The sequence below is a fragment of the Pyrus communis genome, chromosome 15 (assembly GCF_041283825.1).
Source record: "Pyrus communis isolate YQ-2024b chromosome 15, ASM4128382v1, whole genome shotgun sequence".
In the NCBI taxonomy this organism is placed as follows: domain Eukaryota; kingdom Viridiplantae; phylum Streptophyta; class Magnoliopsida; order Rosales; family Rosaceae; genus Pyrus; species Pyrus communis.
Genome location: NC_142579.1, coordinates 2,300,928 through 2,326,255, shown reverse-complemented (window position 1 = coordinate 2,326,255; position 25,328 = coordinate 2,300,928). Strand labels below are relative to the sequence as shown.

The following is a 25,328-nucleotide window of genomic DNA, read 5'->3' as shown; positions in this document are numbered from 1 at the left end:
TTGTAGTGTTGTTCAATACATTAAACTTAGCTTTATATTATTTCGAAACAATGCTATTTAAACACACAATCTGACCATGAATATATGTGAATCTCACAATGAAGACCACATCCACTTGTGGTCAGAAATTTTCATGTGTTCATAATCAACTGTCCGTAGAGATATGCAGATTTCTCTGGAGATTAATTAGCATAGAGAAAAGTACATTAGTTAGGGTTTTTTTTTTCCCCCCGAACTTATTCTACCAACTTTTGAGATAGTAACGCATGTAACAGTTCAACAAGAAGAAGAAAAACATTGTTTGTCTTTGTTTTGCGTCTGGCCCTACTCTAAACCTTGTTTACTCAAGGCAAATATAGAATCGATACATTTGTTAGTAATTTTTTTTAGTTAAATATTATCTTATTCAATGGAAAAATATGAGGCAAGATTAGCTCTTTGGCAATAGTCGCATGCGAGACACCTCCTTTTCTTGAAGGGGTGAGCAACAACATTACACCTAGAAATCCCCAACGCCAATCCCTCCTCCACCAAATTTATTGATAATAAATGAAAGTAAACGAAAAAAAAATACAAGCAGGGGGACCATGCCAAGATCCACAAAGGCAAAACGATCATTGAAAAGGATAATAAGGACAAAATGATATGTGTACACACAAATCGCATATAATGAAATCGGCGTAATAAATTGGTGATTAATATCATTTTTTTTTCCAATAGTTCAAGACTACGAATCTTAAAAGTGAACAGTGAAATTAATCATTTAAAAAATCAATTAGTAGGTTGAACTATCGAAGACAAATTCGTAAAATGACTATAATTAAGTAGGAGTTGACTTGAGCTTAATTATTACATGCTGCATTGAGATTTTGTGCACTTGAGATCTAGCTGGAAAGTCTCGATCATCCTTTGGTTGGGACTTGGGATGCTCACGTGTAGAAATTATTGAGGAGGATTAAACGTGAGGGAGGGAAGTGGAGCCCAGTTAGCACTGTAATGTAATGTGTAAGTTTGCAGCCAAAGGGCCACTGAGCATACCTTAAAACTCTCCTTTCTTTTTCTGCTTTATAGCATTTGGGTAATATTTTGTACAATCCCAAGCAACAATGGGGATTTCGGGTGGCTGCTTAGGGGAGCATGACACATGCATGATGCAAATATTCCATGCTTAGGAGCGATGCACACATGGTTGGTAAATAATTTTCGATGCCATGTTATTTGGACACTCAGAATTGATATCCTAATTGACATATTTTCTAATAGAAGTAAAAAGCTCACATATAATAGTATGATCTACTTGTATTAAAAATTATTAGCAAACGTATTAATTTTGTGTGTAAAAATAATCTAGGTATCAATTGTAAGTAAAGATTTAACTGATCACATGAACCAATAATATGTTAATTAATTAAGGGGTGCTGCTATCCAACACTCATTTTTACCTCTCCACACCCCTTTCAATTTTCGACTGTCGGTTCGAATGAATTGACGAAGATCAATGGACCAAAATTAACAAGGATGTGTTGGAAGTAAAAAGGGACGTGTGAATAACACTACTCTTAATTAAGCGAAAAATGGGGGGACACAAAATAAAATTTGTACAAGAATGGAAAATTTTAATCAAAGAAGAGGAATAGAGATACAAAATATTAAGATAATTTTATCATAAGCACCAAATTTGTTACAAGTTTTGCTACAAAAAAAGAACATTAATGATCATGGCTCAAAACTGACTGAGATTTTTTTTTTCAAGATAAATTCTTTAAGTAACACAACACCCTATACATGCAGAATGGTGAATCAACTCTAGAGTACTCAACCAACAACACGCAAACTGAAGCTAAATTTAACAAAGACAAGCAAAAGCATATACAAAATAAAGAAAATGCAGAAGAGACCCAGGCCTCACTCCGCCACTGGAATGAAGCCCGCGCCACACCAAAAATAATATTGTTAATAGCCTTCCTCAGATCCCTCGAGTAAATGTTGATGGAGCGACGACTACTTTGTGTACTCGCTATGGCTGACTCAAGAGTGACTCGAGCAAGCTCTTCCTAATTGGATGTTGATCATGATCAAGAATTTTGCATTCTTAAAATTCAAGTCTTTAGTAAAACAAAAGAATCTTGGAAGATTATCGAATTATTTTGGATTGTCTAAAAAAAGGTCTTAAAACAAGGTGATATTTTAAGATAAGGAGAAATTAGGTTCCCATCCTTATTTTTCCTACTCCATTGACTAAAACCTTTTTTTTTTTTCAAATTTTGATCAAGGTCCTTCAGTTTTCATAACGCCATTAATTATTCAAAAACAAAATATTTACATGTCAAGATAATTAAGTTTTATTTTTAAATATATTCATTTAGTGTTAGAAACGTTACATTTGATATATTATATTTATGGCTAAACTTTTTATCATATATTTCTATTTCTAGTTTGTACCCATTTTTAATTTGCAATCATTTTTTAAGTTGTACCAATTTTCTTTTAAATTTTAATTTGTACCCATATATTAATTTCTTTTTGTCCCTTATTTTTTAAACTTTTATTTGTACTCATAATTTTTTTAACCTTTTATTTGTACCCATAATTTATTTATAACGTACCCTTTTTTTTTAACAAATGTACCACTTTGTTATATGTAAAATGTATCCCTATTTTTTCTGTAAGTACCATTTTTTATGTAAAATGTACCCATTTTTAATGTAAAATCTCTTTATTTTTTAATATAAAATGTACCCATTGTTTTCTATAAAAATGTACCCACGTTTTTATGTAAATGTACCAATTTTTTATATATAAAATGTAGCCAAATTTTATTATATAAATGTACTCATTTTATAAAAATAAAATCCCTTTTTTTTTATAATCCAGAATGCACCCATACGAAATTATTATTATTATTTTTTTTTATCAAAACCCATAAGCAATTTTGAATAAATAAATTGGTAGTGTAAATGAAAGCAAAAACAAACAAAAAAAAAGGTTGAGACTTATTGGTATTATTGCATCTCTTTTATTATTATGTCATTTATGAGCGGAGAGGGACTTCAATCAAAAATTTAAAATACATAAGGTTTGAGTCTATAACAGTTAGAGATCAGGGATAGCAACTAAAATATTCCTTAAGATAAATATGGGTGTCCAATAGTAATTCTTCTCCTAATGCATGTTTGAAGAGGTTTAAAGTTTAAATCTCCCTAACCCTTTGATAAAGAAAACATAGTTGTAGGAATCGAATGGTGCAATGAAACATCTCAGAAGCTGTATTCGAACTATGATAACTATGATGTCAAGTTTCAATTAAAATACATGTAGCATAATTTGATTTTCATATAAGTCAATGCATAGTAAAGTGAAGGTAATATAAGAAATTGAAATTAAATAACACAAAAGAGATTGTAAACGGTCGTAATTCGTTGTAAATATCAGTTTTTTTTTCCTTTCTTATTTTCATTATTCATTCATTTTTTTTCCTTTTTTTATTTACATAGTAATCATAGATACATTCTTTTCGTATATAAGTATGTTAAAATTGTAATACATTGTTCGCGTTCCTTTTCCTCGATTATAGTATGTTAAAATTGTAATACATTGTTCACATTCTTTTTCCTCGATATTTAGTATGTTAAAATTGTAATACATTGTTTCATTGATATTTCACAATGAGAAGTAACAAGGAACGCAACGTCCTTGTATAACGTAACCAGAAAATTCGCAGTAGATATTGAATTAAGAAGCTCAACTTCAACAAAGGTCAATGTTTTTTTTACTATGTACAAGGTCGTATTAGGCCTCTGCGAGGATATCAGAGACCAATTTGTCACTGTCGTTGATCCCTTGCCTTGAAAAAATGAAATTGCCTGACACAAAATCCTACACATTGCTTTAGCTCTGGAGCTATTAACATTGTTGTTCGTGGTGTTGAGCGTATTTAACCAAAAAAAAAAAAAACTTTTCTTTGGGTTGCATTTGATAGTGCTAAGTTAACGATGGCTCTATCAAGATTTTTCAATATGTTGATCGAGTTGGAATATCATTCCAGAGAGCTCGCATTTCTAATGGTTGTAGCCGAATTGGTTTTGAGTTTGTTGCAAACACTCATAACTAATTGAGACGCTACTTCTAACTAATTGAGGAGCTCTTGCATTTGCAAATAGTGTTAGAGACGACGAGAGAGATAAGAGCAAGAAAGCAATGAACACTGCATAACCGATTGAGGAATCAAGATGTGTGTTTTTAAATGCAAACTAAAGAGATTATAAATTATTTGATTGAGGTGACTAATTAATTAGTGAATAGAATATGATATACATAAGCAATCCAATAAGGGTATAGCTCTGAATTTAGAAGCATAATTTTCTGTAGCTTTTGTTTTTGGTTTTTCTCTTATGTATTAAACCCTTGCTTGGAATTAGCTTTAACCTATTATTCTAGTTCGTTATGTTTGAACTAAAACACAATAAAAGCTGGATATCATGGTTTCTAGAAATTTAACACTACAATATAATTGGACATCAGGATTTCTGGAAATTTAAACTCTCTAAAACTCAACACACTTTCATTATTACAGACATCGCTGATCGCAATTTTGACTTCAAATTTGGTCGTCACATGATCCTCGTAATTCGTCTTCTTTTTTATTCTATTTGAATGAAGTAGTAATGGAGCCAGAAATTGAGGCTAAAAGAGGTCTCTAGACCATATGAAAGAAATTTAACTAAATATAATATAGGGGGCTTTTAACATATTATATATACGATCAGAGAAAATTTGAAGGTTAAGTTTTGTGTAGGAATCAAATATTTTAATCAAGGGAGAGGAACAAAGATACGGAATATTAAAATAAGTATATTATAAGCACCTAATTTGTTTACAAGTTTTGCTAAAAAAATATTAATGACCACGGCTCAAAACTGCAATTGTGAGATTTTTCTTTCAAGATAAATTCTTTAAACAACACTCTATACATGCAAATGATGAATTAACTACATGGTACTCAACCAAAAGTACACAAAGTACTGAAGCTAAATCTAACAGATCAAGCAAAAGCATACAAATTAAAGAAACTGCACGAGAGGCCTAGGCCGATCCTGGTCCTCATGTGGTTTGAATAAAGTTGAGGTTCCACCATAAAATTAATTGGCAATATAAGGAGTAGCGTAACCTACTTATAAGCTCATGTAAGATCCCTTCTCCCATCAATGTAGAATTCATTCTCAACACGCCCGTAATGTGTGGCAAATTTTGAATCCAAACAATGGGAGAACACAAACAAGATGACGTGGAGCACATGTGGCTTTGGGCTTCACACATGGAACAATTTGCTCTGACACCATAAAGAAAATTGAGGCTTCATCATAAAACAAATTGGCAACATGGAGAATAGCCCAACTTACTAATAAACCCATGAAAGATCCAGTCTCCCATAAATGTAGGATTCATTCTCAACATGGCTCCGACACTATATTTGAACATAGTTGAGAGAGCTTATACCAAGTTTATCGAGTTCCTCCACAAGTTACAAGAAGGCATCAAAGGAGTTTTGAGGCAAGTGGTGTGAGAGAAATTAAGAAGGCATCAAAGCAGCTTTGGGCTAGATTCTTTGGATTTTTCTCATGTGGTAGGATTTTAACTCGTCAACTAAATTACCGTGTACTCATCTCATAAGATTGAAATTGGGTCAAAAGTTATAATTTTTTTTTTGTCAAAAGAGCATAATTTATTAAAGACGAATAGAAATGTTTACATCCACTGCAAGGGTATTAAACAAGAATTCTGGACCAAAAGCATCCCAAAAAAAAAAGAACCCCCATGCAAAGCAGTAAATGCAACAACAATGTGAAATTCTCAAAATTTTCTCAAAAGTTTCGTCTCTTGTCCTTGTTTGTGTTCATCCACGTTTTAAGTTGAAGAAAATCCATACACGGTAGATCAATTTGAAAAAGGATTGATTTGACAAAGACACCCCCGTCCCCCCCCCCCCCCCCCAAAACCCCCCCCGGGGCGGAGCCCCATCATATTCTTGGTGTATGATCGAGTCTAATGGATCTACTCAATATCTATGTTTATGAATATACTTCGTAAAAAGTGGGAGAAACTCTTATCACTAAAACCTTGGAGTTTGACAGCTTAAGAAATTCAGTCGTCCATAGTTGACAACTCAACCAAGAAAAGCAACGGTTGATTTTGTTTAAATGAATCTAAATCGAGAAGATTTGAGGAAATTGAGAGAAAAATGGAAGAAGAAATTTAGAAGATCCAGCTGCTTTTTCAACACCACATTTGACGCACCAATCATGTTCTTGGTCCCAAGACCGTTGAAATGGTCAAAATGCCATGGCAGGCTAAGAATGTCCTCTGCACCCACCCACAAAATGACAGGTAAAATAATAACCATGTTTATAAACTCAAACAGTAACAATAAACTGGCAATCATCATGTGACACGTGGCTATTTCACTGCCATTGAATTTCCACATTTTGATGCTACAATATCGCACAAAAAATGCATGGTTGCATTGAAAGGTGTAAAAACTTGAGTTTTGAGCAACAAGAAGACAATAGGGATCGAGAGAGGAGAAGAACAAAGAAAACAAAAAAAAAAAAAATAACAAAAAGAGGAGAAGAGAGGGCAGTCTTCTCTTCTTTTCTTAATTATTATCAAATAATCTTTTCTTTTCCTCGATCTTTTAACACTGCAAATAAGGTTCTTTTGATTAGTGACACCTGCTGCTAGGTGTGTATATATAGAAAAATATCTATAATATCCATGGCTTCAAGCAAATTTAGAAGAGCCTTGGATGCAGTGAAGGACCAAACCAGCATAGGCCTCGCCAAAGTCGGTAGCAGCACCTCTTTGGCGGACCTAGATGTTGCCATTGTGAAAGCAACAACGCACGAAGAATACCCGACCGAGGAGAAATACCTACGAGAAATTCTCAGCCTAACATGCTACTCGCGTGCCTTCATCAGCGCTTGTGTCAACACCATCTCCCGGCGCCTCAACAAGACCAAAAACTGGATCGTGGCTCTCAAGACCCTCATGTTAGTCCAACGACTGCTGTCCGAGGGTGACCCTGCTTATGAACAAGAAATATTTTTCTCCACAAGGCGCGGCAGTCGCTTTCTCAACATGTCTGATTTTCGTGACACCTCGCGCTCCAATTCTTGGGACCATTCTGCGTTTGTGCGCACGTATGCATTGTATCTAGACGAACGGCTTGAGTTCCGAATGCAAAGCCGGCGTGGGAAACGCAGTGCATTTGGGTTTGATGAAGATATTGAAGATCCTCAGGAGGTAGCTAATAATTTTACCAACCAGCAGTCATGTCAGAGAGCCACACCGGTGCATGAAATGAAAGCTGACAAGTTGTTTTCTAGGATGCAGCATTTGCAGCAGCTCCTTGAGCGATTTTTAGGATGTCGCCCAACAGGTTCGATCAGTTCAATCTTTCTTCGCCCAACACTAACAGGCTGCATGCAATATTTCATCCCTGCATGCATGGCCATGTATGCACGACAAATATATTCAAAATTTTCATTCTATTGTATTATTTCTCCAAGGAAATCATGTCACATTATGTGATCAACTAATTAAAAACGTGCACGTTTATTTTAGAAGAGAAAATATTATTTTTATATCATATTCGAATCTACAGTGTGTGTGTGTGTGTGTGTGTATGGGGTACATTGTTGATATTTGGCCGACCTTTTGTTGATACTTCGTCAATATTTGTTCAGTTGGCAAAATATCGGCCATATATGTGTCGAAGACATTGTAAATTGTTATGAGATATCAGCCAATCACTCTCTATTCGAGAATTAGAGAGTCTTTTTTTTTTTTTTTTTTTGTATTTTGCTGTTTCTTCTTTTATTTTTTGCAGAGCAATATTAAATAGGGGAGCCTTTCTTAACAATTTTTGTTTGTGCATGATTTTCAATTACAGGTGTAGCAAAGAACAACAGGGTTGTAATAGTGGCCTTGTACGCGATAGTAAAAGAGAGTTTCCAGATATATTATGACATAACAGAAATAATGGGCATCTTAATAGACCGCTTCATGGAGCTGGAGATCCCCGACAGTGCCAAGGTGTACGAGATCTTCTGCCGCATCGGAAAGCAATTTGATGAGTTGGACATGTTCTACGGGTGGTGTAAACAAATCGGCATTGCGCGCTCCTCAGAGTACCCGGAGGTTGAGAAGATTACACCCAAGAAGCTCGAGGTGATGGACGACTACATACGTGACAAGTCGGCTTTGGCACAAGGCAAGAGGTCAGTAAAGGCACTACTAGACCAACAAAAGATTGATGAGGAAAACAAAGATGAAGAATCAAATCATGGCGAAGAAGAAGAAGAAGAAGACATGAACGCCATGAAGGCCCTGCCACCGCCAGAGGGTTTCGTTGAGGAAAGCAATAACAAGGAGATAGAACCAGTAAAGGAAGAGGAAATTAAGAAACCGCAACAAGAAGAAGGCGATCTGTTGAACTTGGGAGAAGATGCTTTGTCGAGCAATGAACATGCTGACAAATTGGCGTTGGCTTTGTTCAACGGCGCCACTGAACAAGCACCAGCAGGTCAACTGGCATGGGAAGCGTTTGCTGACGAAGCTGATTGGGAAACGGCGTTAGTCCAGTCCGCAAGCCACTTGTCGAATCAGAAGGCTTCCCTCGGGGGTGGTTTTGACTTGCTGTTGCTGGACGGAATGTACCAGCAAGCGGAGATATCAGCCGCGATGGCAGGCCCAGGGTATGGAGTTAGTGGCAGTGCGAGTAGTGTTGCATTAGGGTCAGCAGGACGGCCTGCAATGCTAGCATTGCCTGCACCACCAACATCATCGTCTTCGTCAAATCATCCTAGTAAGTCAAATGTACATGTAGACCCTTTTGCTGCTTCGTTAGTGGTACCGCCGCCGTCATATGTGCAAATGTCAGACCTGGAGAAGAAGCAGAAGCTGTTGATGGACGAGCAGTTCATGTGGCAGCAGTATGCAAGGGGTGGGATGCAAGGGCAGGTTGGATTGACAAAGCTACAGCATAACCCTCATCACAACATAAACATGGGAGGTTACACACACACCTACTGATCATCAATTAATTAACACTTAATTATAAACAGACTACTTCAGCTTCAGTGCTAATGATCATTAGGGGTTGCATGTGTATTAACTTGAACATATTGTTTAATATTTTCCTCTTAATTGTCTAGGTGAGGTTCAATTTAGTAGCATTTATTCGGTACATATCGGCAATGTATGAAAGGTACATATGCATGTAGCTAACCCCCTTGGCAACCATTTTCTTGAATCAGACTAGAATCATTGTGTTGCTCTCTCCCTTTCTTTTTCATTCCTTTTTTTTTTTCTGAAAAAAAGTAGTCGTTGTTGTTGCTTGGAACCCAAGAATTCCCACATGGTTTCTTCCGAGTCCTTTAAATTAAGAGAAATCATTTATATAAAACATATTCATCGTTACTGTAATGTTCTGATTCTAAAATGGGTAATATGTCAATGAAAAGGATATAACAAGGAAGGATGCTAAAATTACTTCATATAATAGGCCCACATCCCCAACGAGTGGGTAGCAAATCACCTTAAAAAGCACAAAATAGAATTACTTCATATAATTAATCGAAGAAGTACCAATATTGCTGACTTTGAGATAAACCGGTGCCCTGCTCAGAACATAAACAACCAAATTGCGCAACAATCTAGTTCCCACAACCTTGCAACTACTTTAAAATGCAAGATTATATACTTGATTTTGCTCCATAAAGGTAAAAAATATAGTCCCAGAAACCTCAATGTTTCTAGTGGTACAAAAAATAAATAGATGAGATTGACCACCGGCTAAGCATTAGTCGGCTAACCACTACCCTAATTAATCTTTAGACGTTTAAAAATTAAAAAATGACTTTAGACCTACTTAGAAGCTCGCCTAGCCCACTAAACTCGTCTAGGCACCGACCTTGGTCGCTACTCTCACTTAAATAGAAAGTAGATAACATTCATTTTACATTTTATTTTTTCATTAAATAGTAAGAGACTTGTTGAATACTTTGATCAACACTCATTATATGTTTGTTCCCCATATTTTCAATATGTTCTAATACTTTCTAATTTATAATCATTATATTTTGCAATTTATGTATCACAATATAATTATGTATTCTTTTTTATGTACAAGTCGTAAACATTTATTTTTATGTTACATAATAAATTCAATTAAAACTTAACAAGGGGCCTAGGCTGACTCCATCTAGATGCCTAGGTGCTTTTCCCTTGCCCGGCTAGCGCCTTTCAAAACTTTGAATCTAACAATTGTGATCTAACCGCTAAAACACATGGAGCACTAATGCAACCAAGCATTGAAGTCGGGCTCCACTTTTTGAGCGTGAAAACCTAATGGTATTCAAATGACAAACAATGAAAATCGAAATTAAAACTAGCTTATAAAACCCCATAAGATCTATTTAAACCGCCAAGATTATCTTGATTAAAAACAGACTAGAACCAATGATGAAAAGATGATATCGAAATGGGGCTACAGAATTTATAGTTTTTGGCAAGTAGTTCCAAATACAAGGGATATGAAGGGTCAAAACAATTTGTAAAAGCAACTATTAGGAATACAGTTTGTTTATAGGGCAGAGGTCCCAAAAATAATCCTCCTACAAACTCAACTCAATAAAAATCTCCTATCAAAGAGGGGATGGAACCTCCTGTGGCATAATAGAACTCCATTCTGCTGTATATAACTCTGCATTGCCCATTTGCCAAAAATGTCGAATCGCAGTCCGGCGTTGAGCTTGTACTCGCTCAAAGTTGTTTCTTCTTCTCGAGACTGGAAGCAGCAATCCGTTGTCGCTTCTTCCAGGCTGGAATCTTGCCCGGGAATGCCCACCGCAAAAATTTCTCCCAAGAGTAGCAGGTCAAAAACATGAGAAGAGCCCATAACAGTAACTTGTTTCTCAATCCCACTGGCAAGGGCACCAGCCTAAGCCAGTCATTCAAGTCCCTAAATAGATCAGATGTGATAACCGTGAAGAAACCAGCCGCAGCCACGATCGCATACAAGAATGGCTTGTTTTCTGTGACGCTCTGATTGAACGGATGCCCCATGTAGTTCACAGCAAAGGTGGCCACCTGTAGCATCATGCTCACCATGTACGAGACTGTATTTACAAGGTTGGGATGAAAATCAGAGTCTGGTTCAATGCACTCGTCCGGCATGTATCTCTCAGCCTCGTTCACAGAAGATATCAAGAAAAATAAGTGGATTGCAAACTGTCCCAACAGAGAAAGAAAGACATAGGAGCAGAAGACATTCGGATGAGGCCGTTCAGCTGAAAGGGTTGGAAGAGGGCGTGCATGTGAGATGAATAGGAAAAAGGCAGCTGTAAACACACCGCTGATAGTAGCCTGCACATCACCCAGCTTGACACCATCCAAGTACATAACACTCAGCACATAAGCTGTCGCGAGGCAGTTGAGGCCTAGTATTTTAAACATCTGGAGTGTAGTCACCAGAGTACTGCGACCTTGACGAATTATGTCAGTGGTCGGTGCAACCGATGCATGCTTCGCTGTGAATGGTGATGCCATGGAAGCATCTCCAAGCTTTACAATTGGAGCTGAGCGACCATCCCCCTCCTCATTCATCTCATCCATTAGTCTCTTTTGCAATGAAGCTAGCTTCTGTCGTTTCAACTCGGCAGCCGACAGATTCCGGTTACCAGCTGGGTTGCTATTGGGATCCAATTTTGCGGTGGCTTTTCCCTTTGAAGAGACTTCTCTATTTACACTAGTAGATTTACCTGCAACATCCAATGCAGACTTGGACTTCTTTGGCTCTTTAGACGTTTCACTGGGCGGCTTTCCACTCTGAGTTGGAGGCACCGCATTCAATAGAGCAACTCCCACATGGGCCTGAGAGGAGAGAAACATACCACAATATATTAGTTCACAGCTTAATTATGAAAAAGCCATACACATGATTCAAACTATAATTCGACTTTCTTATATTAAATCCATAAAAAAAAAAATTAAAAAAAAAGAAAACACGAGTACTAATAAATATCTGAAAAGCTATTAAGGGAAAAAGTGAGACAATTAATCCGTGATTCTGTAGAAGCCGGTATGTGTGTCCCATATATGTGTGTGTGTGTGTGTGTGTCAACGTGTGACGCTATGGGGAGTAAAACATATTGCTACCCCTCGAACTTTATTTATTCTTTTGTAGCATGAAACCATGATAACTAACTTCAAAGTTAGAATGGCAGCCCCACAATTCTACTCTCGTTAATTGCCATTACGTCAATAACTGACTTTTAATACTTACACTAAGGATTTATTATTTCAAATAAGCCAGTTGCCTTGCAAAGAAAAAAATAACTCAACTAATAGTTGAATATTCACAAAACAAATTACCTGCTTCAACGCTCCAACGTCATTGGTTCCATCCCCACACATCAACGTTATCCTCCCCACTGTTTTGAAGGTAGTCAAAATCAGCTCCTTCTGCTCAGGAGCAACTCTCGCATAAACCTAATAAGATGACTCCGGTCAAAAACGTTAAGATAAAGCCACTAATAAAAAACAAGTTTCACAATTAATACTTAATTGGTTATTAATAAGCACCTTGACGTATGGAATGACTCGTATAACAGCTGAGGTTTGTAGCAACATTTCAAAGCAGTCACCACCAATACAGAGATCATGAGTCTCAGACAAAGCTTCCACCTCGTTTTCACTGAAATCAATTTCATCAATTCCATTCAGAACAAAGGAGAAAGAAATAAGGAGGTGAATCAGCAAAAAGAGTGCAGAAGGGAAACAAATTCACAAGAACATAAATAAAAACCAAAAACGAGAGGAACTCCCAATTATTGAACCACTTTAGTAGGTTTTACAGCCAAGCAAAACATCAAGAGTACCGAACCAAATTGAAAACAGCCAATCCATTAAACAAGAAAAGCTTTACTTGTAAGGAATCATCTGAGTCTCATCAGGAGATATCCACTCATATCCTTCACTGTCCCTCTTTGGACCAAGAATTAATGCTGATTTTGAAATAATATGAACTTGGCTAGCAACATGGCAAGCTGTCAGAGCCTGATCACCAGTAATCATCACCTAACAAAAGAAACACTTTGGATAAATATATATGTACTTAAATTTTAAATCTTCCTACGCAGCGGCTTTGTTAAAAACAAAATGAATGAGAATGATTGTACCATACAAAGGAGGACAAGAAAAACAGGGGAAACAAAAAATAAACTACACTAAATCTGTAAACAATCTGGACAACTCAAAAGAAAGCAGTTGGTAGAATATCCTGACAAAGACATGCAAGAATGGTTCCATGTAAATGGTCATAATGGCCCTCATACAGCAAAAACATTGTTTGAGCTTATCAAATGAAAGAAGATATGCGAGAGTGTTCCAACAGTAATACATGATTTCAACTAATCAAATGAAAGTATTTAAAATTAGACCAAACTCCAATGTAGATGTACATAGTGCTGATACAGAGATAAATAAAAACAATCAACACCCCAAAAGCAAGCAGTTGGTCGAATATCCTTACAAAGATATGCAAGAGTGGTTTTCTGTAAAAGGGTCATAATGGCCCTTATACAGTAAAACGTGGTTTGAATTTATCAAAAAAGGGAGCATTTAAGAATAGCTACACGAAACTATAATTTAGAAGTCCATAGTGCTGATAATTCTACAGCTATCACCATGTAAAGGCTCTTACAATCTGCAATATTTCTTCATCATAATAGTTCCTGGAAATGCAACATGACCATGATAGTCTTACAAACTCGCTTCTAAATGTTTATGGCCAAAAATAACTATAAAAATGAAAATGATTTCTTCACCTCAATAAAAGGCTACCAAACGTAGTTTCTTTTTCTCTAGAATATACTTCTTAAGTGATGGTAGTTAAGGGTAAGATACAAGATACTATTCCTTTATACAAAATTACAGATAGACCACATACTATGTAAGTCAGGGAAACCACATACCAAGTCATGCGAGGATCGTTTAAGCTCAGATAAAATAGCGGCTGAATCTGATCTAATAGGACAGTTAAAAACCTGAAATTCAAACGACGAGAATTTAGTGACGTGAAGGAAGTAAACAAAGCCTACTCCAGACACTAATCTAATCTTCAAATCAAGATAAATGGGCCAAAAATAAATATAAAAAAAAAAAAAAAAAAAAAACAGAAACAGTACGAAAACTATTACTCTGTATGAGGAAATAATAGAAATGATTAATTTACCGCAAAACCAGCAAAGGTAAGGCCACTCTCCACCACATCCCTATCCAAGCTTCTAGCTTCGCTAACCTTCAAGCAATAAGAAGATAATTAAACACTTCAAATACAAATACAATATAAAAAACAAAGCCTTTAAAACTTCCTCAGAGAGAGATAAGGGACAAACTATGTGAAACTCTTCAAGTATAAGAAGTGTCATTGAATTTAAATCCAGTTACTCAGATATTATACATATGTACTTAACAATAATGTAAAGTAGAAAAGTAAAGACATAGCCTTTGGTTAATTCGTGTTTCTACTTGAGATCATTATGCATGTCAAATTACAAAATCGATTCTATATTCTATAATTTAAACCATTTCCTCCTTAAGGTTAAATTTCTAAAGTACAAAAAATGAAGAAAAATACTAATTGTAGTCTGTCCTTCACTTGATGATACGCCAAACAAAGTTTGCTTGAAATTTAACATGCACTATGAAGAAGATCAAAGCATTAAATCCAGAAGTTGGATTGGGCTAAGGAAGAAAAAGAGTGTCCTGAAAATTCATTAGTTATGATTAATAGCTTCAAGACATAAGTTTATTATTAAAAAAACAAATTCTTATCTCATCTGTAATCCAACCAATCTGATGCATAAACTCAAAAGTAAAACTTTTTTTTTTTTTTTTTTACATTTTAAGTACTGTACTCAATGCGATGGCTCTCAAAAGTCTTCCCTTTTCCAGTCCAATTTAAAATCCTCCAGTACCGCATAACATGGTATGACCAGTGTGTACATAAGTTACTTCCTTTGAACATGAACCACAAGGACCTATACTATTCAAAGCAATTGAGAAATAACAAATCCAGAGAACTTACTGTCATGTCAGGAAGAGATTTGTAGGCAAGGGCCAGAACGCGAGACCCTTGTCGAGTAAATTTCTTGTAAGTTTCAACATAAAATGATGGCACTTCAGTGAGTCTACCCTGAATGGTTTCAGGGGCACCCTGAAATGAAAAGAATTCATTGTTAACAGCTATTAATACTGGAGTGAACATCTTTCCTACTGCAAAGATAAAGAAAAAGGAGTAATTAGATTGTAATATACTACATAAGACGTAGAACCGCTGAAATGAGAAAAAAATGGGAACTGTACAAAACAATGAAGCAGGAGTCTGAAGGAAACAGGACTGAAAAATATATATCAAATAGACAACCAAAAAAAGCAACACCAAGGACAGGCTAAAACCACCAAAGGGGCCTAAGAAACTACTTTCCAAGTTCACATTCAACAGGAAAGGACGGTCACCACACTCATTAGAGACTGAGGCTCGCAGATCTTCCACCCACACCCCTCCATAATCTTCAAAAGTTTGATTGTTACTCTGCATCAAAACAACTTATATTGCAGACAACAGCAACCCCAAAAGAACCTTGGGCTTCTTCCCACACTCAAAACCCATATTATTTCACTTGATAATCACAACATTTGGGATCACCCAGGATTACCAGGTCGAAATTGCTTCCCAAGATAGTTTCAGCCACAAACTTAAAAGCTAGAAGACAGTGGAGAACAGGGTTACTATTTCCCCCTTTCCCTATACTTAACGCCAACACAGTTGTGTCCTCTTCTGTGTCAAATAACCAGTATTGAGCTCTATAAGTGCAGAAATCCAAGTCAACACCTGACTACGAGGGTAGATGTAACAAAATATGACCAGAATAAAAATCATACAATTCCTTCATACAATTGATTGTGAAGTAACAAGATTGATGAATTAAGATAAACGATACCCTGTCCCAGAACACAAACAAGCAAATTGAGCAGCATCAAGAACTCTATGATGGTGATCTTAATGCTTATGGTATATGGGTAACATAGATTGCAACGTAGTACTGATGAACGACTGACGAACCTTCACAAAAGCAAAAAAATTCTCTTCAATGCGCACTACAACTGCCATTCTTTTCAAGTAGGAAGCAAAGTGATGTCTCTGAACAATCAGCACAGCATGACCACTTCCCCTGTGTTTTAGTGACGAGTACAATAAGAACAATGTAGAAAGAATTACCAATCATAAATATAGACAAAAGCACAGGATTTACTGCCTCATAAAAGAAGAATGAACATTGACCATAATCAAACTTTAGATTAACAAATTATTGATCACCTATTTATAAGACCACTAATATGTCGGCCCATTTTTCATATTTGAAATAGCAAATATATATCTTAGCAACATCAGACTGCATATTCACTAGACCAACCTTGTAAATCTAATTTATCCACAACATCTCATACTGTAACCGGCTTAAGGATAAACATAGCTTAACGTTTTTTTTGTCCAAAAAATTCGACATAAACATCAGTGCAAAAGACGAAAGCTAGCCTTCCATAAGAAACTAACTGGCTTAAGGATAACTGATTGGATTGGACATCCTAACAAAAATTAGATATCATACCAATGGAAAATTCATACCACGATGGATCCCGGATTGTACTTTAATCTATGTCCTGCTGAAGGTTTCTTTGGTTAAACAATTTTCTGAAGGATTACCTCACTTTTCAATCTACTTAAAATGTTAACATTGCATTAAATTCAACTTTCCAAAATAATCTATCATCAACAGAGTCAGGATAACTGTTTAACAACTAACCTATGAGGAAAATATGAGAAAAAAAAGGTTAAAAAGTAAATATGAAAATAAATGATTAAAGGATATTATGGATTAGTCCAGAAGTGCAAATATAACAGCTGACATATAGATATAGACAAAAACAAGAGATCGCAGCTTACTTTTTTGGCATGGCCTTCTCATCAGATTTGAAGGTCCAATCTATTCCTTTAAGGGCAGCCTTTTCAAGAGGATCACCAACCTACATGGCGTTGTGCAGTATCAGTTAATTTCCAAACAAAATTTAAAAAATAATACCACCTGTCACCAGACATTGATAGTACATATAACAGGATACTGAGCCGGTTCATCTTGTTCCATCTTTCAGTCAATGCAGCCATTAATTTTCTATTCAGGATAAATTGATATTGAGTTCCAACTGACTTGAAAGTTATAAGTCCAGTTAAATAAATAAGGCGTTTTCAAGAAATTTAAATTCATGCATGGGGTAGGAAAACCAACTTAAAGGGAGACTGGATGACCCGGTTGGCAAAACAAAGACAAATTTTCAAAAGGGAATATATATTGAGATATAATATGTTTGAATAACTCCAGAAACACAAACCCAAAACATAAAAGGGAAGGGCCTAGATCCCTTTTTATCATTCCTTTTTGTTCACATCAAAAACTAACTGATGCAGTAGAGAAAATCTAGGAAAGGCATTATAGCCAAAAAAAATTATAAGAAACAGACTTCAATTAAAATATATAAAAATAAATTAGCAAAAAAGGGTGCAGGAGATCCATAACAGACCAAGAACCCTGAAACAAGGAAGAAAAACACAAGACATACTTTTCTAACTGACCATTCATTAAAAAACTACAAAAAGACTTGATTTCTGAAGCTCCTTTATTTTTGCAAGTTCTAAGCAGCAAACATTTCATTATGATTGCAAAGAAGCAGACATCTAATGGTTGTAGATAGGTAGAATTTTGTGTGATTTTACCTTTCTGATTCGCATACCTTTTGACAATATAAGCAATCTAAAACTAAAGAGCTTGCATCGTCAACAATGATACTGCAACCGACATAACTAAATAAAATAGAATACAACCTAAAACAGACTGCCTGTTTAGAAGATAACACTAGCATACCAGCTTATTATCCACAAACACCAAGGCATGGCAAGATGCCAAAATCTCTGCTGTGCGCACAGGCACGTTACTCATGTCAGCTTCTAAATCTGTACTGCTAGTTGACCCAACAACTCCACAGAACTCCTGGAGAAGAGCAAGAGAAAAGCATTAAATTTTATATGAATCCGAGTCAATTTAATGAGCACCATATACTAGATTAATATGAAATACCATATCATCTGATGTAAGTGTTCCAGTTTTGTCAAAACAGCAGATATCAACCTGCACGGAAAACAGTAAACAAATGTATCAAAATATACTTTGTACAGCACAATAAGACTGCAGTATGTCATATTGGGAAACAGCTTGGTCAGTACAAGGCTACAAGCAAACAGCGAAAATAAGGTATCGAAGAAGTATGGTTGATGTGTAACCAAACAGAAAAGTATGGGGATGACTGCTAATTCTAAAGATACAATCACATTATGCAATTCTCTAGGACACATTTTCTGCTTGAAAAGAAGGAAGACAGACATCAGAACGCTGCATGCCTAAGTAGCCAAATCTTGTATTTGGTTTGCACACTAGAGAAATGAAGTCATCATGAATAAAGCAACTCTATCCAGTTTTATGGTATTAGATGGGTAAAAACTCCTGCTTCATTGTCCCATTGCTTTTGTCCTTGGGGCAGACTGTTTAAGGAGAACATGTGAGCTGGAAAATTCCAGTTTCATGCAATGCCTTATTGTGTGAGTTACAAACTCATTGGAGGGATAAAGAGGGTCCCCCGTGCTGAGTGGCAATTTTCAGGGTGGTGTAGTCGGAAATGAATGGGATGAGGAGGTTGATCACTTTGGATGTCAGTATTCTCTGCAGAGTCAATAGATAGTTTGGGCTGCTTTTAATGACTGGAGTGCTTCTGTGTTATAAACTATTACTTTATGAAGCATCATTGTAAAATAAGACCATCTTTATTAGTTGTAGATCAGATAGCTAGATAGCTCCGTGGATGGTATTTTTGAAAAAAGCGGCATTATCCAAAGAGCATCCTTTAAACAAGTGTAAGAAAGAAATATAAAAAATATATAAAAAAAAGAAGACATAATTAAAGCTGTCACAACATACCTTTCCAGCAAAAGGAATTCGGAAAGGTTCGGTACAAAATATTCCGCGACGTGCAAGAGCAATCAGAGATGTATTAACAGCTATAGATAATTCCATTGGCAGCTCAGGAGGAATCACAGAAGTAATAATGAGTGAACAACTAAGGAAAAGCTTGTACTTGCTCCTAGTGGGATCCTCAAGCCCCTACATCAAAGACGCCTTGATTGTCAGAAAATAACACTACACAAGCATCAAGCATCGCATCTACCTATCAAGGAACCACTTTTACCTTCTTTAGTACATAACCAGCAGCTATCACTGCAAATATGACCAAGAACAAAATGAACAACCCACTTTCCCAGCTGTTAGCTGTAACCTACAGTAAAATGTACGTACACACATTATATAAAATAAAAGTGGAGTAAAAGTAATACCATAATGTATATAGGTTGAGTAGTCATAGTAAAAATACCCTCTCTGTAGAAAACAAAATTGTACGCATAAGTTTCCCCTGACTTGTTTCAAACCCAGTCCTCAGAACAACAGCCACACAGCCACCATCGGGGGTTTTTAAAGGAAAGCCCTGACTCCATTGAGATAATGAAAACATAAATACACAACCCATGAGATTATGAAACATTAATGATATTCGCTAAAAACCATCAATGATAACGTTTATTGACTTAAACATATATTTTAGGATAAGCTACCTTATCCGGAGTATGCTGCAATATCTTAGTCCCACCAAACAAGACATGGCTTTTATCTCGCTTAGCTGATAATTTCTCCTCAGTTCCTCGGGCCATGATCGATACCTGAAAAATAATCCTACTATTATTTTCCTCCAGCAAAGACACAACGTTTATCATCAAACAACAGTACACAATAAGCCATAAGTGCCAATCGCAAACTTGCTTTGAAGAATAGCCCCATTATCAGTAATTTGCGCTACCTTTTCTGGATAAAATACACCAAGAGGATAGCAGACATGTATTAGGTTTCCTTGGTTTGGATAGCACTCATCCCTCCCTATAAGCAATTATCCAAGAAAGACCCTGTACCTTACAAGGTACTGGGGGGAAAAATGACATAGATAAATAAATAAATAAAGAGAGAGCTCAACCAATTAAGGGTTTTTTTGCTTTGTTTAGATAGTGGACTTTTTGTCCACGGCCAAACTAATTTTCTCATTTTTACATAAAAAAAAATTTAAAAAAAAAATCCATTAGTTAAAATAAGCAAATACAGAAATAGTAGACAAGAAGTTCATAGCATTAAAAAAAAAGTACAGCCAAATATACGTCAAAAAAAAAAAAAAAAAAAAAGAACATGGCACTATGAAACAGCCTAAAATCAACCCACTTCTTCTCCCCATCAAAAGACCCGAATCGTCCCATAAACTCTAGCCCCAAATAACTGCAGGAAGTTGAGGTTCCAAACCAAAACCAATTGGTAATTGGGTGAGTGACCCAACTCCTTATAAGCCCTTGCAAGGTTATTTCTTTACTTTCTGCTGTGAAACAATTCCTCACACCCTCATGTGTGGCAAAATTTAGCCTAACATATTGACAATTCAACTAAGTGACATGGAGCACGTGTGGCCATTAAGCTTCACACATGGGTGAACCTGCTCTAACACCATAAAGAAAAGTTGAGGTTCCACCCCGAAACCAATTGCCAATGGGGAAATGCCCCAACTCCTTATAAACATTTACAAAGTTTCTTAACTTTCCTATGCGGGACGATTCAACACAACCTCACAATGACCACCATAAAAATCAGAAAGTATTTTGCTACCCATAAATCCTGCAACCAGATAAAAGACAGAAAGTCCTGATTACTATTATCTTTTTCTTCCAAAACTGTATCCTGTTCCATCCCACAGAATCTCCTAACTTTCCTACACCAAATTTCCTCCAATATAGGGTTTAAGATCACAGTGAATTTAAAACCCATATTTTCGACAGTGAATGAAGTTTCATCCAGTTCAGGATCAGTTTACTATTGAATCACAGCTTCCTCGTATTGTCCCTCTTTTTTTTTCTTCCTCTACTCTTTCACCTACTTTTACTTCTATTTGCAGTCTTAGCTCTAAGTTCCTTGTCCAACTGAGTCCAAGAATGATTCATCAACCCACACCCTATTTATCCTCACAAACTTTGAATCAACCCTACATCTTCAAACTTAGATGAGAATATTATGGTTTTGTAACTGCATCAAGCCTCAAGGAAAAAGGATAAAGTGAAGACAAACATAAGGGTAAAATTAGTTTTAAATAAAATGAGAAAATTATTATTACTGGACTAAGCAATTTAGCCAAGCAATCACCTCCAGAAAGAATATACACACATTGAGATGCATAAATCTATGTGTGTGAACGAACATGCATAAATTAAAAAACCAAAATGCTGCAATGACATAGACAAGAGGTGACCACCTTCCATTGGGGAGTAGACTCGCCTGTGAGAATGGCTTCATTGACAATAGCGCTTCCAGCTAATAGAAGCATATCTGCTGGCACAGCCCTATCTTCTCCATTTGGACCAGAAGCTCGCCCAATAGAAACAACATCACCGGGCAAAAGATCAGTTCCAGCAAGCTTTATCCACCTAAAATTTACAGCAGTCAATGCATAAAGAATAAACAGCTTAAATATTATGACAAATAAATAATTGCGTGTAGATAACGTACTTCCCACAGCGATGTACCATGAGGGTCTGGTTATCCACTCTGACACGTCTTAGCTCACTAAGAGTCTTCAACTGACTTTTAGCCATTGTTGACTCGAACATAAACAGCATAAAAAGTGTGAACAAACTGTAATACCAATATTCATCCAAACACCAGAGACCCACACAGAAGACCTACATGCAGGGAGCACAAGTAAATGTAGGTAAGGAAAGGGAGCATGCATGGAAAGGAAATCTCACATTAGAGAGAGAGAGAGAGAGCTAAAACCTGGAAGACAAAGAAGGGCTGCATGCAATTTTCTTTCATCAATTTCTGGAATGTAGGTTGTGGATACTCAAATCTGCACAACAAAGAAACGTGTACAACAAGGACCAGTTAAGAAAATGATAACTTAACTGGATCGTGCTCAATGTACCACATGCTCCACTAAAATAAAAATTCAAAAAAAATGAAAATTACAGAATCTTTCTTAAACAATAGCAGCCATCCTATCTAAAAGTACTGCAAAGAATGCAAACACATTAAGATACCCAGGAACGGAGCCTTTCCCACAGCATCACCACCTCATCAACTGTAAAGCTTCAAAGACCCTTACCCTTAAGTCAAACTTTATTGTTCTAGACTCAGAATTCAAATACTGAACATTTCCAGTTTTTCCAAAATTGCTTAGACCACTCAATCTAACTTATCAAGGGAAATAAATATCATCTCAATGGGCTAAGCTTTATCATCCACTCATCTCTTAATTTTTTTTCAAACATTTTAGAAGTAATTGAAGCAGCCACAGAAATTGAATTCTATTAAATTTATTAACTTAGTCTATTAAATTTATGTTTGCTTATGCACATTGACAGCTTAGTGTAAAAGAGACACCAATATTTCCCAGCACTGAAGCGGCAATTTTGTTAATGTTAAAGCTTGACTTGGATAAAAATTGGATAAGGGATGATCAAGACTAACATTACTGCATTCCAAATGATGAGCAAGAAAAATCAAAACAATTGACGATAATTCAACAAATACGTTTTTTTTTTTTTTTTGAGAAGAAACTATAACAATTTATTAAAAAAGAAAAGTGAAATACACAGAAGTGGATAAGAAATCCACCAAGAACAGAACAAGAAAATCTCTCAAGAGGATCTGATTACAAGTACGAAAACCTCAACCAAAATCACTTTACAACTGCTAACATATCCCACGGTTTGTGAGAAAGAGAGTAATTCTTAAAATACGTTTTCAAGAAGGAAAAAGGGAAATAAGAAAGGTAACTCACGCATTCCGTCCCCATTTTTCAGTAGCAGCAACAACTTTAGCCTCAGATCCATGGCCAGTACATTTTAAATAGTAACCAAATGATTCCTTGGTAGGGTAAGGAAGCTTGCAAAAGTTATCGTTCTCTTTGGAAAAGATATAACGTTGCTTTCTAAAGTCAAAGTAAATCTCTTCAATATCCACTGAAGATGAGGAATCTCCCTGCTGAAAAATTCACCAGACAAATCAAGGACTACTTCCCATATTGGGAAAGGATAGTAACCAGGAACTTTAGCACAATACTATCCATTGAATCTTTATGATAAAATTCAAAGAAAGTGTAGTCGAAGTATTCAAACTGTAAATTGACTTACAAGCTTACGGAAATGGAGTGATACAATTTCTTTAGAACCAGAAAATTTTGCTGGCGTTATTTTGCATGCATCTGCCTGATGAATATCATTTACCTGAAGACCAAAAGAATCACCAATTACAACAAATCATCAAAAAGAAATTTCATCAAGTTACGTTCCAATTCATGTCTTCCCATACTAGTTAGGATATACATATATATTAACATTAAGAGTAATGCTATTGTGCTAGACTCTCAATTCTAATTATTGAGGCCAAGAAAAATGCTTCCTATCCAGACTCTCCTATTGCCGTCAAAATTGTTGATGAGTATAATCATGTACCAATATACGGTCCTCATTAACATGTCAAATCCTCACTCGGAATAGAGCATTGCTATATACTTATATAAGTACATATGTATTTATTATAAATGTATGACATCAAACACATGCTAAAAGGGGATAAGACTCCCATTATTAGGGGTTGTTTTCATGCGGAACCCCACATTTTTCTCCTATGCAATGGAACAACTTTATTGTTGTACCGTAAAGCACACACGCATATATAATTATACATACATAAATTGAGATCATATACAAAATTTATATACAGACCTTGCTATAATGTACAAAGCATTTGAAATCGACGGACCAAACAGTGAAAAGCCAAACGAGAATGTGAAGAGCTACAAGGGCACCGAAAACAATCCCGGAATCCACAATGTCAATGGTGGGCACAATTGTGGTAAGCCAGAGAGCGTAAAGGATAGCGAAAGGCCACACATCAAATCGCCACAGCAAGCTCTTAGTCTTCAACAAATCAACTTTATCCACCACCTTCCCTCCCACATGGAACCTCGACATCCCTCCCGATCACAACTACATTAACCAATCAAGTCAAATCAAACCCTCTTCACCAAAATTCAAAAATAATCAAATAAAATAAACAAGTTACAAAATTTAATCTCCGAAATAAGTTTCTTTTACTGGTTGTATCGAATTGGATGCCGGAAGATCAAATCCTTAGGGGACGAAATCGAAATTATGATTACCTGATGAGTCTGAATTTCAATGGCGATCGCAAGCCACGAGTTGCTCTATGGAAACCCTAAATTTGATGGTATCGATGGAGGAGGAGGGTGATACGGATGAAAGCAGGTGAGGTGGTGTACGATTTGAAAGCGGACTCTGCTAACTGCTTTAGCCCTAATTCATTTCAGTTTCCGACTTAAACCCCCTTCCCTTGTTAATTTTGATCCAAAATAAAAAGAACCCCTTTAGTCATTTTAACAGCACCGCCGACCAATATTATGCTCCCTCATATCTACTTTTTTTCTTTATTTTTTTTTCAGCTCTTTTCTTTTTCTATTTTGCCATCAACCGGATCTCTTCCACCAAGATTATAGAATCAACTGATTCAGACCTTTCAAATTTTATCTAACGCCCAATAATTATTACAGATTTTAAAGGGTCAAAACAGGTGGGTCTTTGGATGAAATTTAAAAGATTCGGATCACTCGAAAGTCTCAATTCTGTTTGTCGTATTCATGCTAACTCGTTATCTCAACATGTTTATTTATGGGTAAAAAATATAAACTTGAACCGAACTTGTTAAAATAACAGGTTACACGACCCAACTTGTATCACATGTTAAGTTTTTTCTTTCCTTTTTTTTACAAATAGAATTCAAAACTTGATGTGAGTGGTGGAAAACTATTGCAGTTATGGTCTTTTTCTTTAACTCATTTCATTTTGGGTTCAAACCATTTTTTCCCTTTAGTGTAATTTCTTTAGAAGAAATTAATAAAAAGGCCCTCCTTGTTTGGAAAAAAAAAAATTGGATAATATATTCATACAAAGTTTAACAATCAATATTCAAACTTAATTGAAATCAGTATCACACTAT

The 25,328-nt window shown here is 36.0% G+C and overlaps 2 protein-coding genes across 2 annotated transcripts; one reads left to right on the top strand and one right to left on the bottom strand.

Annotated features, from left to right (window-relative positions):
- Positions 1–6,539: 6,539 nt before the first annotated feature.
- LOC137715896 (putative clathrin assembly protein At1g03050) lies at positions 6,540–9,337 on the top strand. The gene is made up of 2 exons (XM_068455259.2): positions 6,540–7,435; positions 7,949–9,337. The coding sequence occupies exons 1-2, from the start codon at positions 6,772–6,774 to the stop codon at positions 9,088–9,090; spliced, it is 1,806 nt and encodes a 601-aa protein (XP_068311360.2). The 5' UTR covers positions 6,540–6,771; the 3' UTR covers positions 9,091–9,337.
- A 1,137-nt stretch (positions 9,338–10,474) lies between these two features.
- LOC137711294 (putative manganese-transporting ATPase PDR2) lies at positions 10,475–24,816 on the bottom strand. Its single transcript, XM_068450523.2, has 22 exons — positions 24,475–24,816; positions 24,038–24,301; positions 23,444–23,536; positions 23,092–23,294; positions 22,086–22,158; positions 21,819–21,991; positions 21,565–21,736; positions 19,838–19,942; positions 19,600–19,710; positions 19,417–19,503; positions 19,149–19,331; positions 18,255–18,305; positions 18,042–18,167; positions 17,069–17,148; positions 16,187–16,295; positions 15,149–15,277; positions 14,294–14,359; positions 14,034–14,105; positions 12,986–13,137; positions 12,643–12,754; positions 12,433–12,549; positions 10,475–11,931 (listed from the first exon to the last, which is right to left on the bottom strand). The coding sequence occupies exons 2-22, from the start codon at positions 24,284–24,286 to the stop codon at positions 10,822–10,824; spliced, it is 3,573 nt and encodes a 1,190-aa protein (XP_068306624.1). The 5' UTR covers positions 24,287–24,301; positions 24,475–24,816; the 3' UTR covers positions 10,475–10,821.
- Positions 24,817–25,328: the final 512 nt, after the last annotated feature.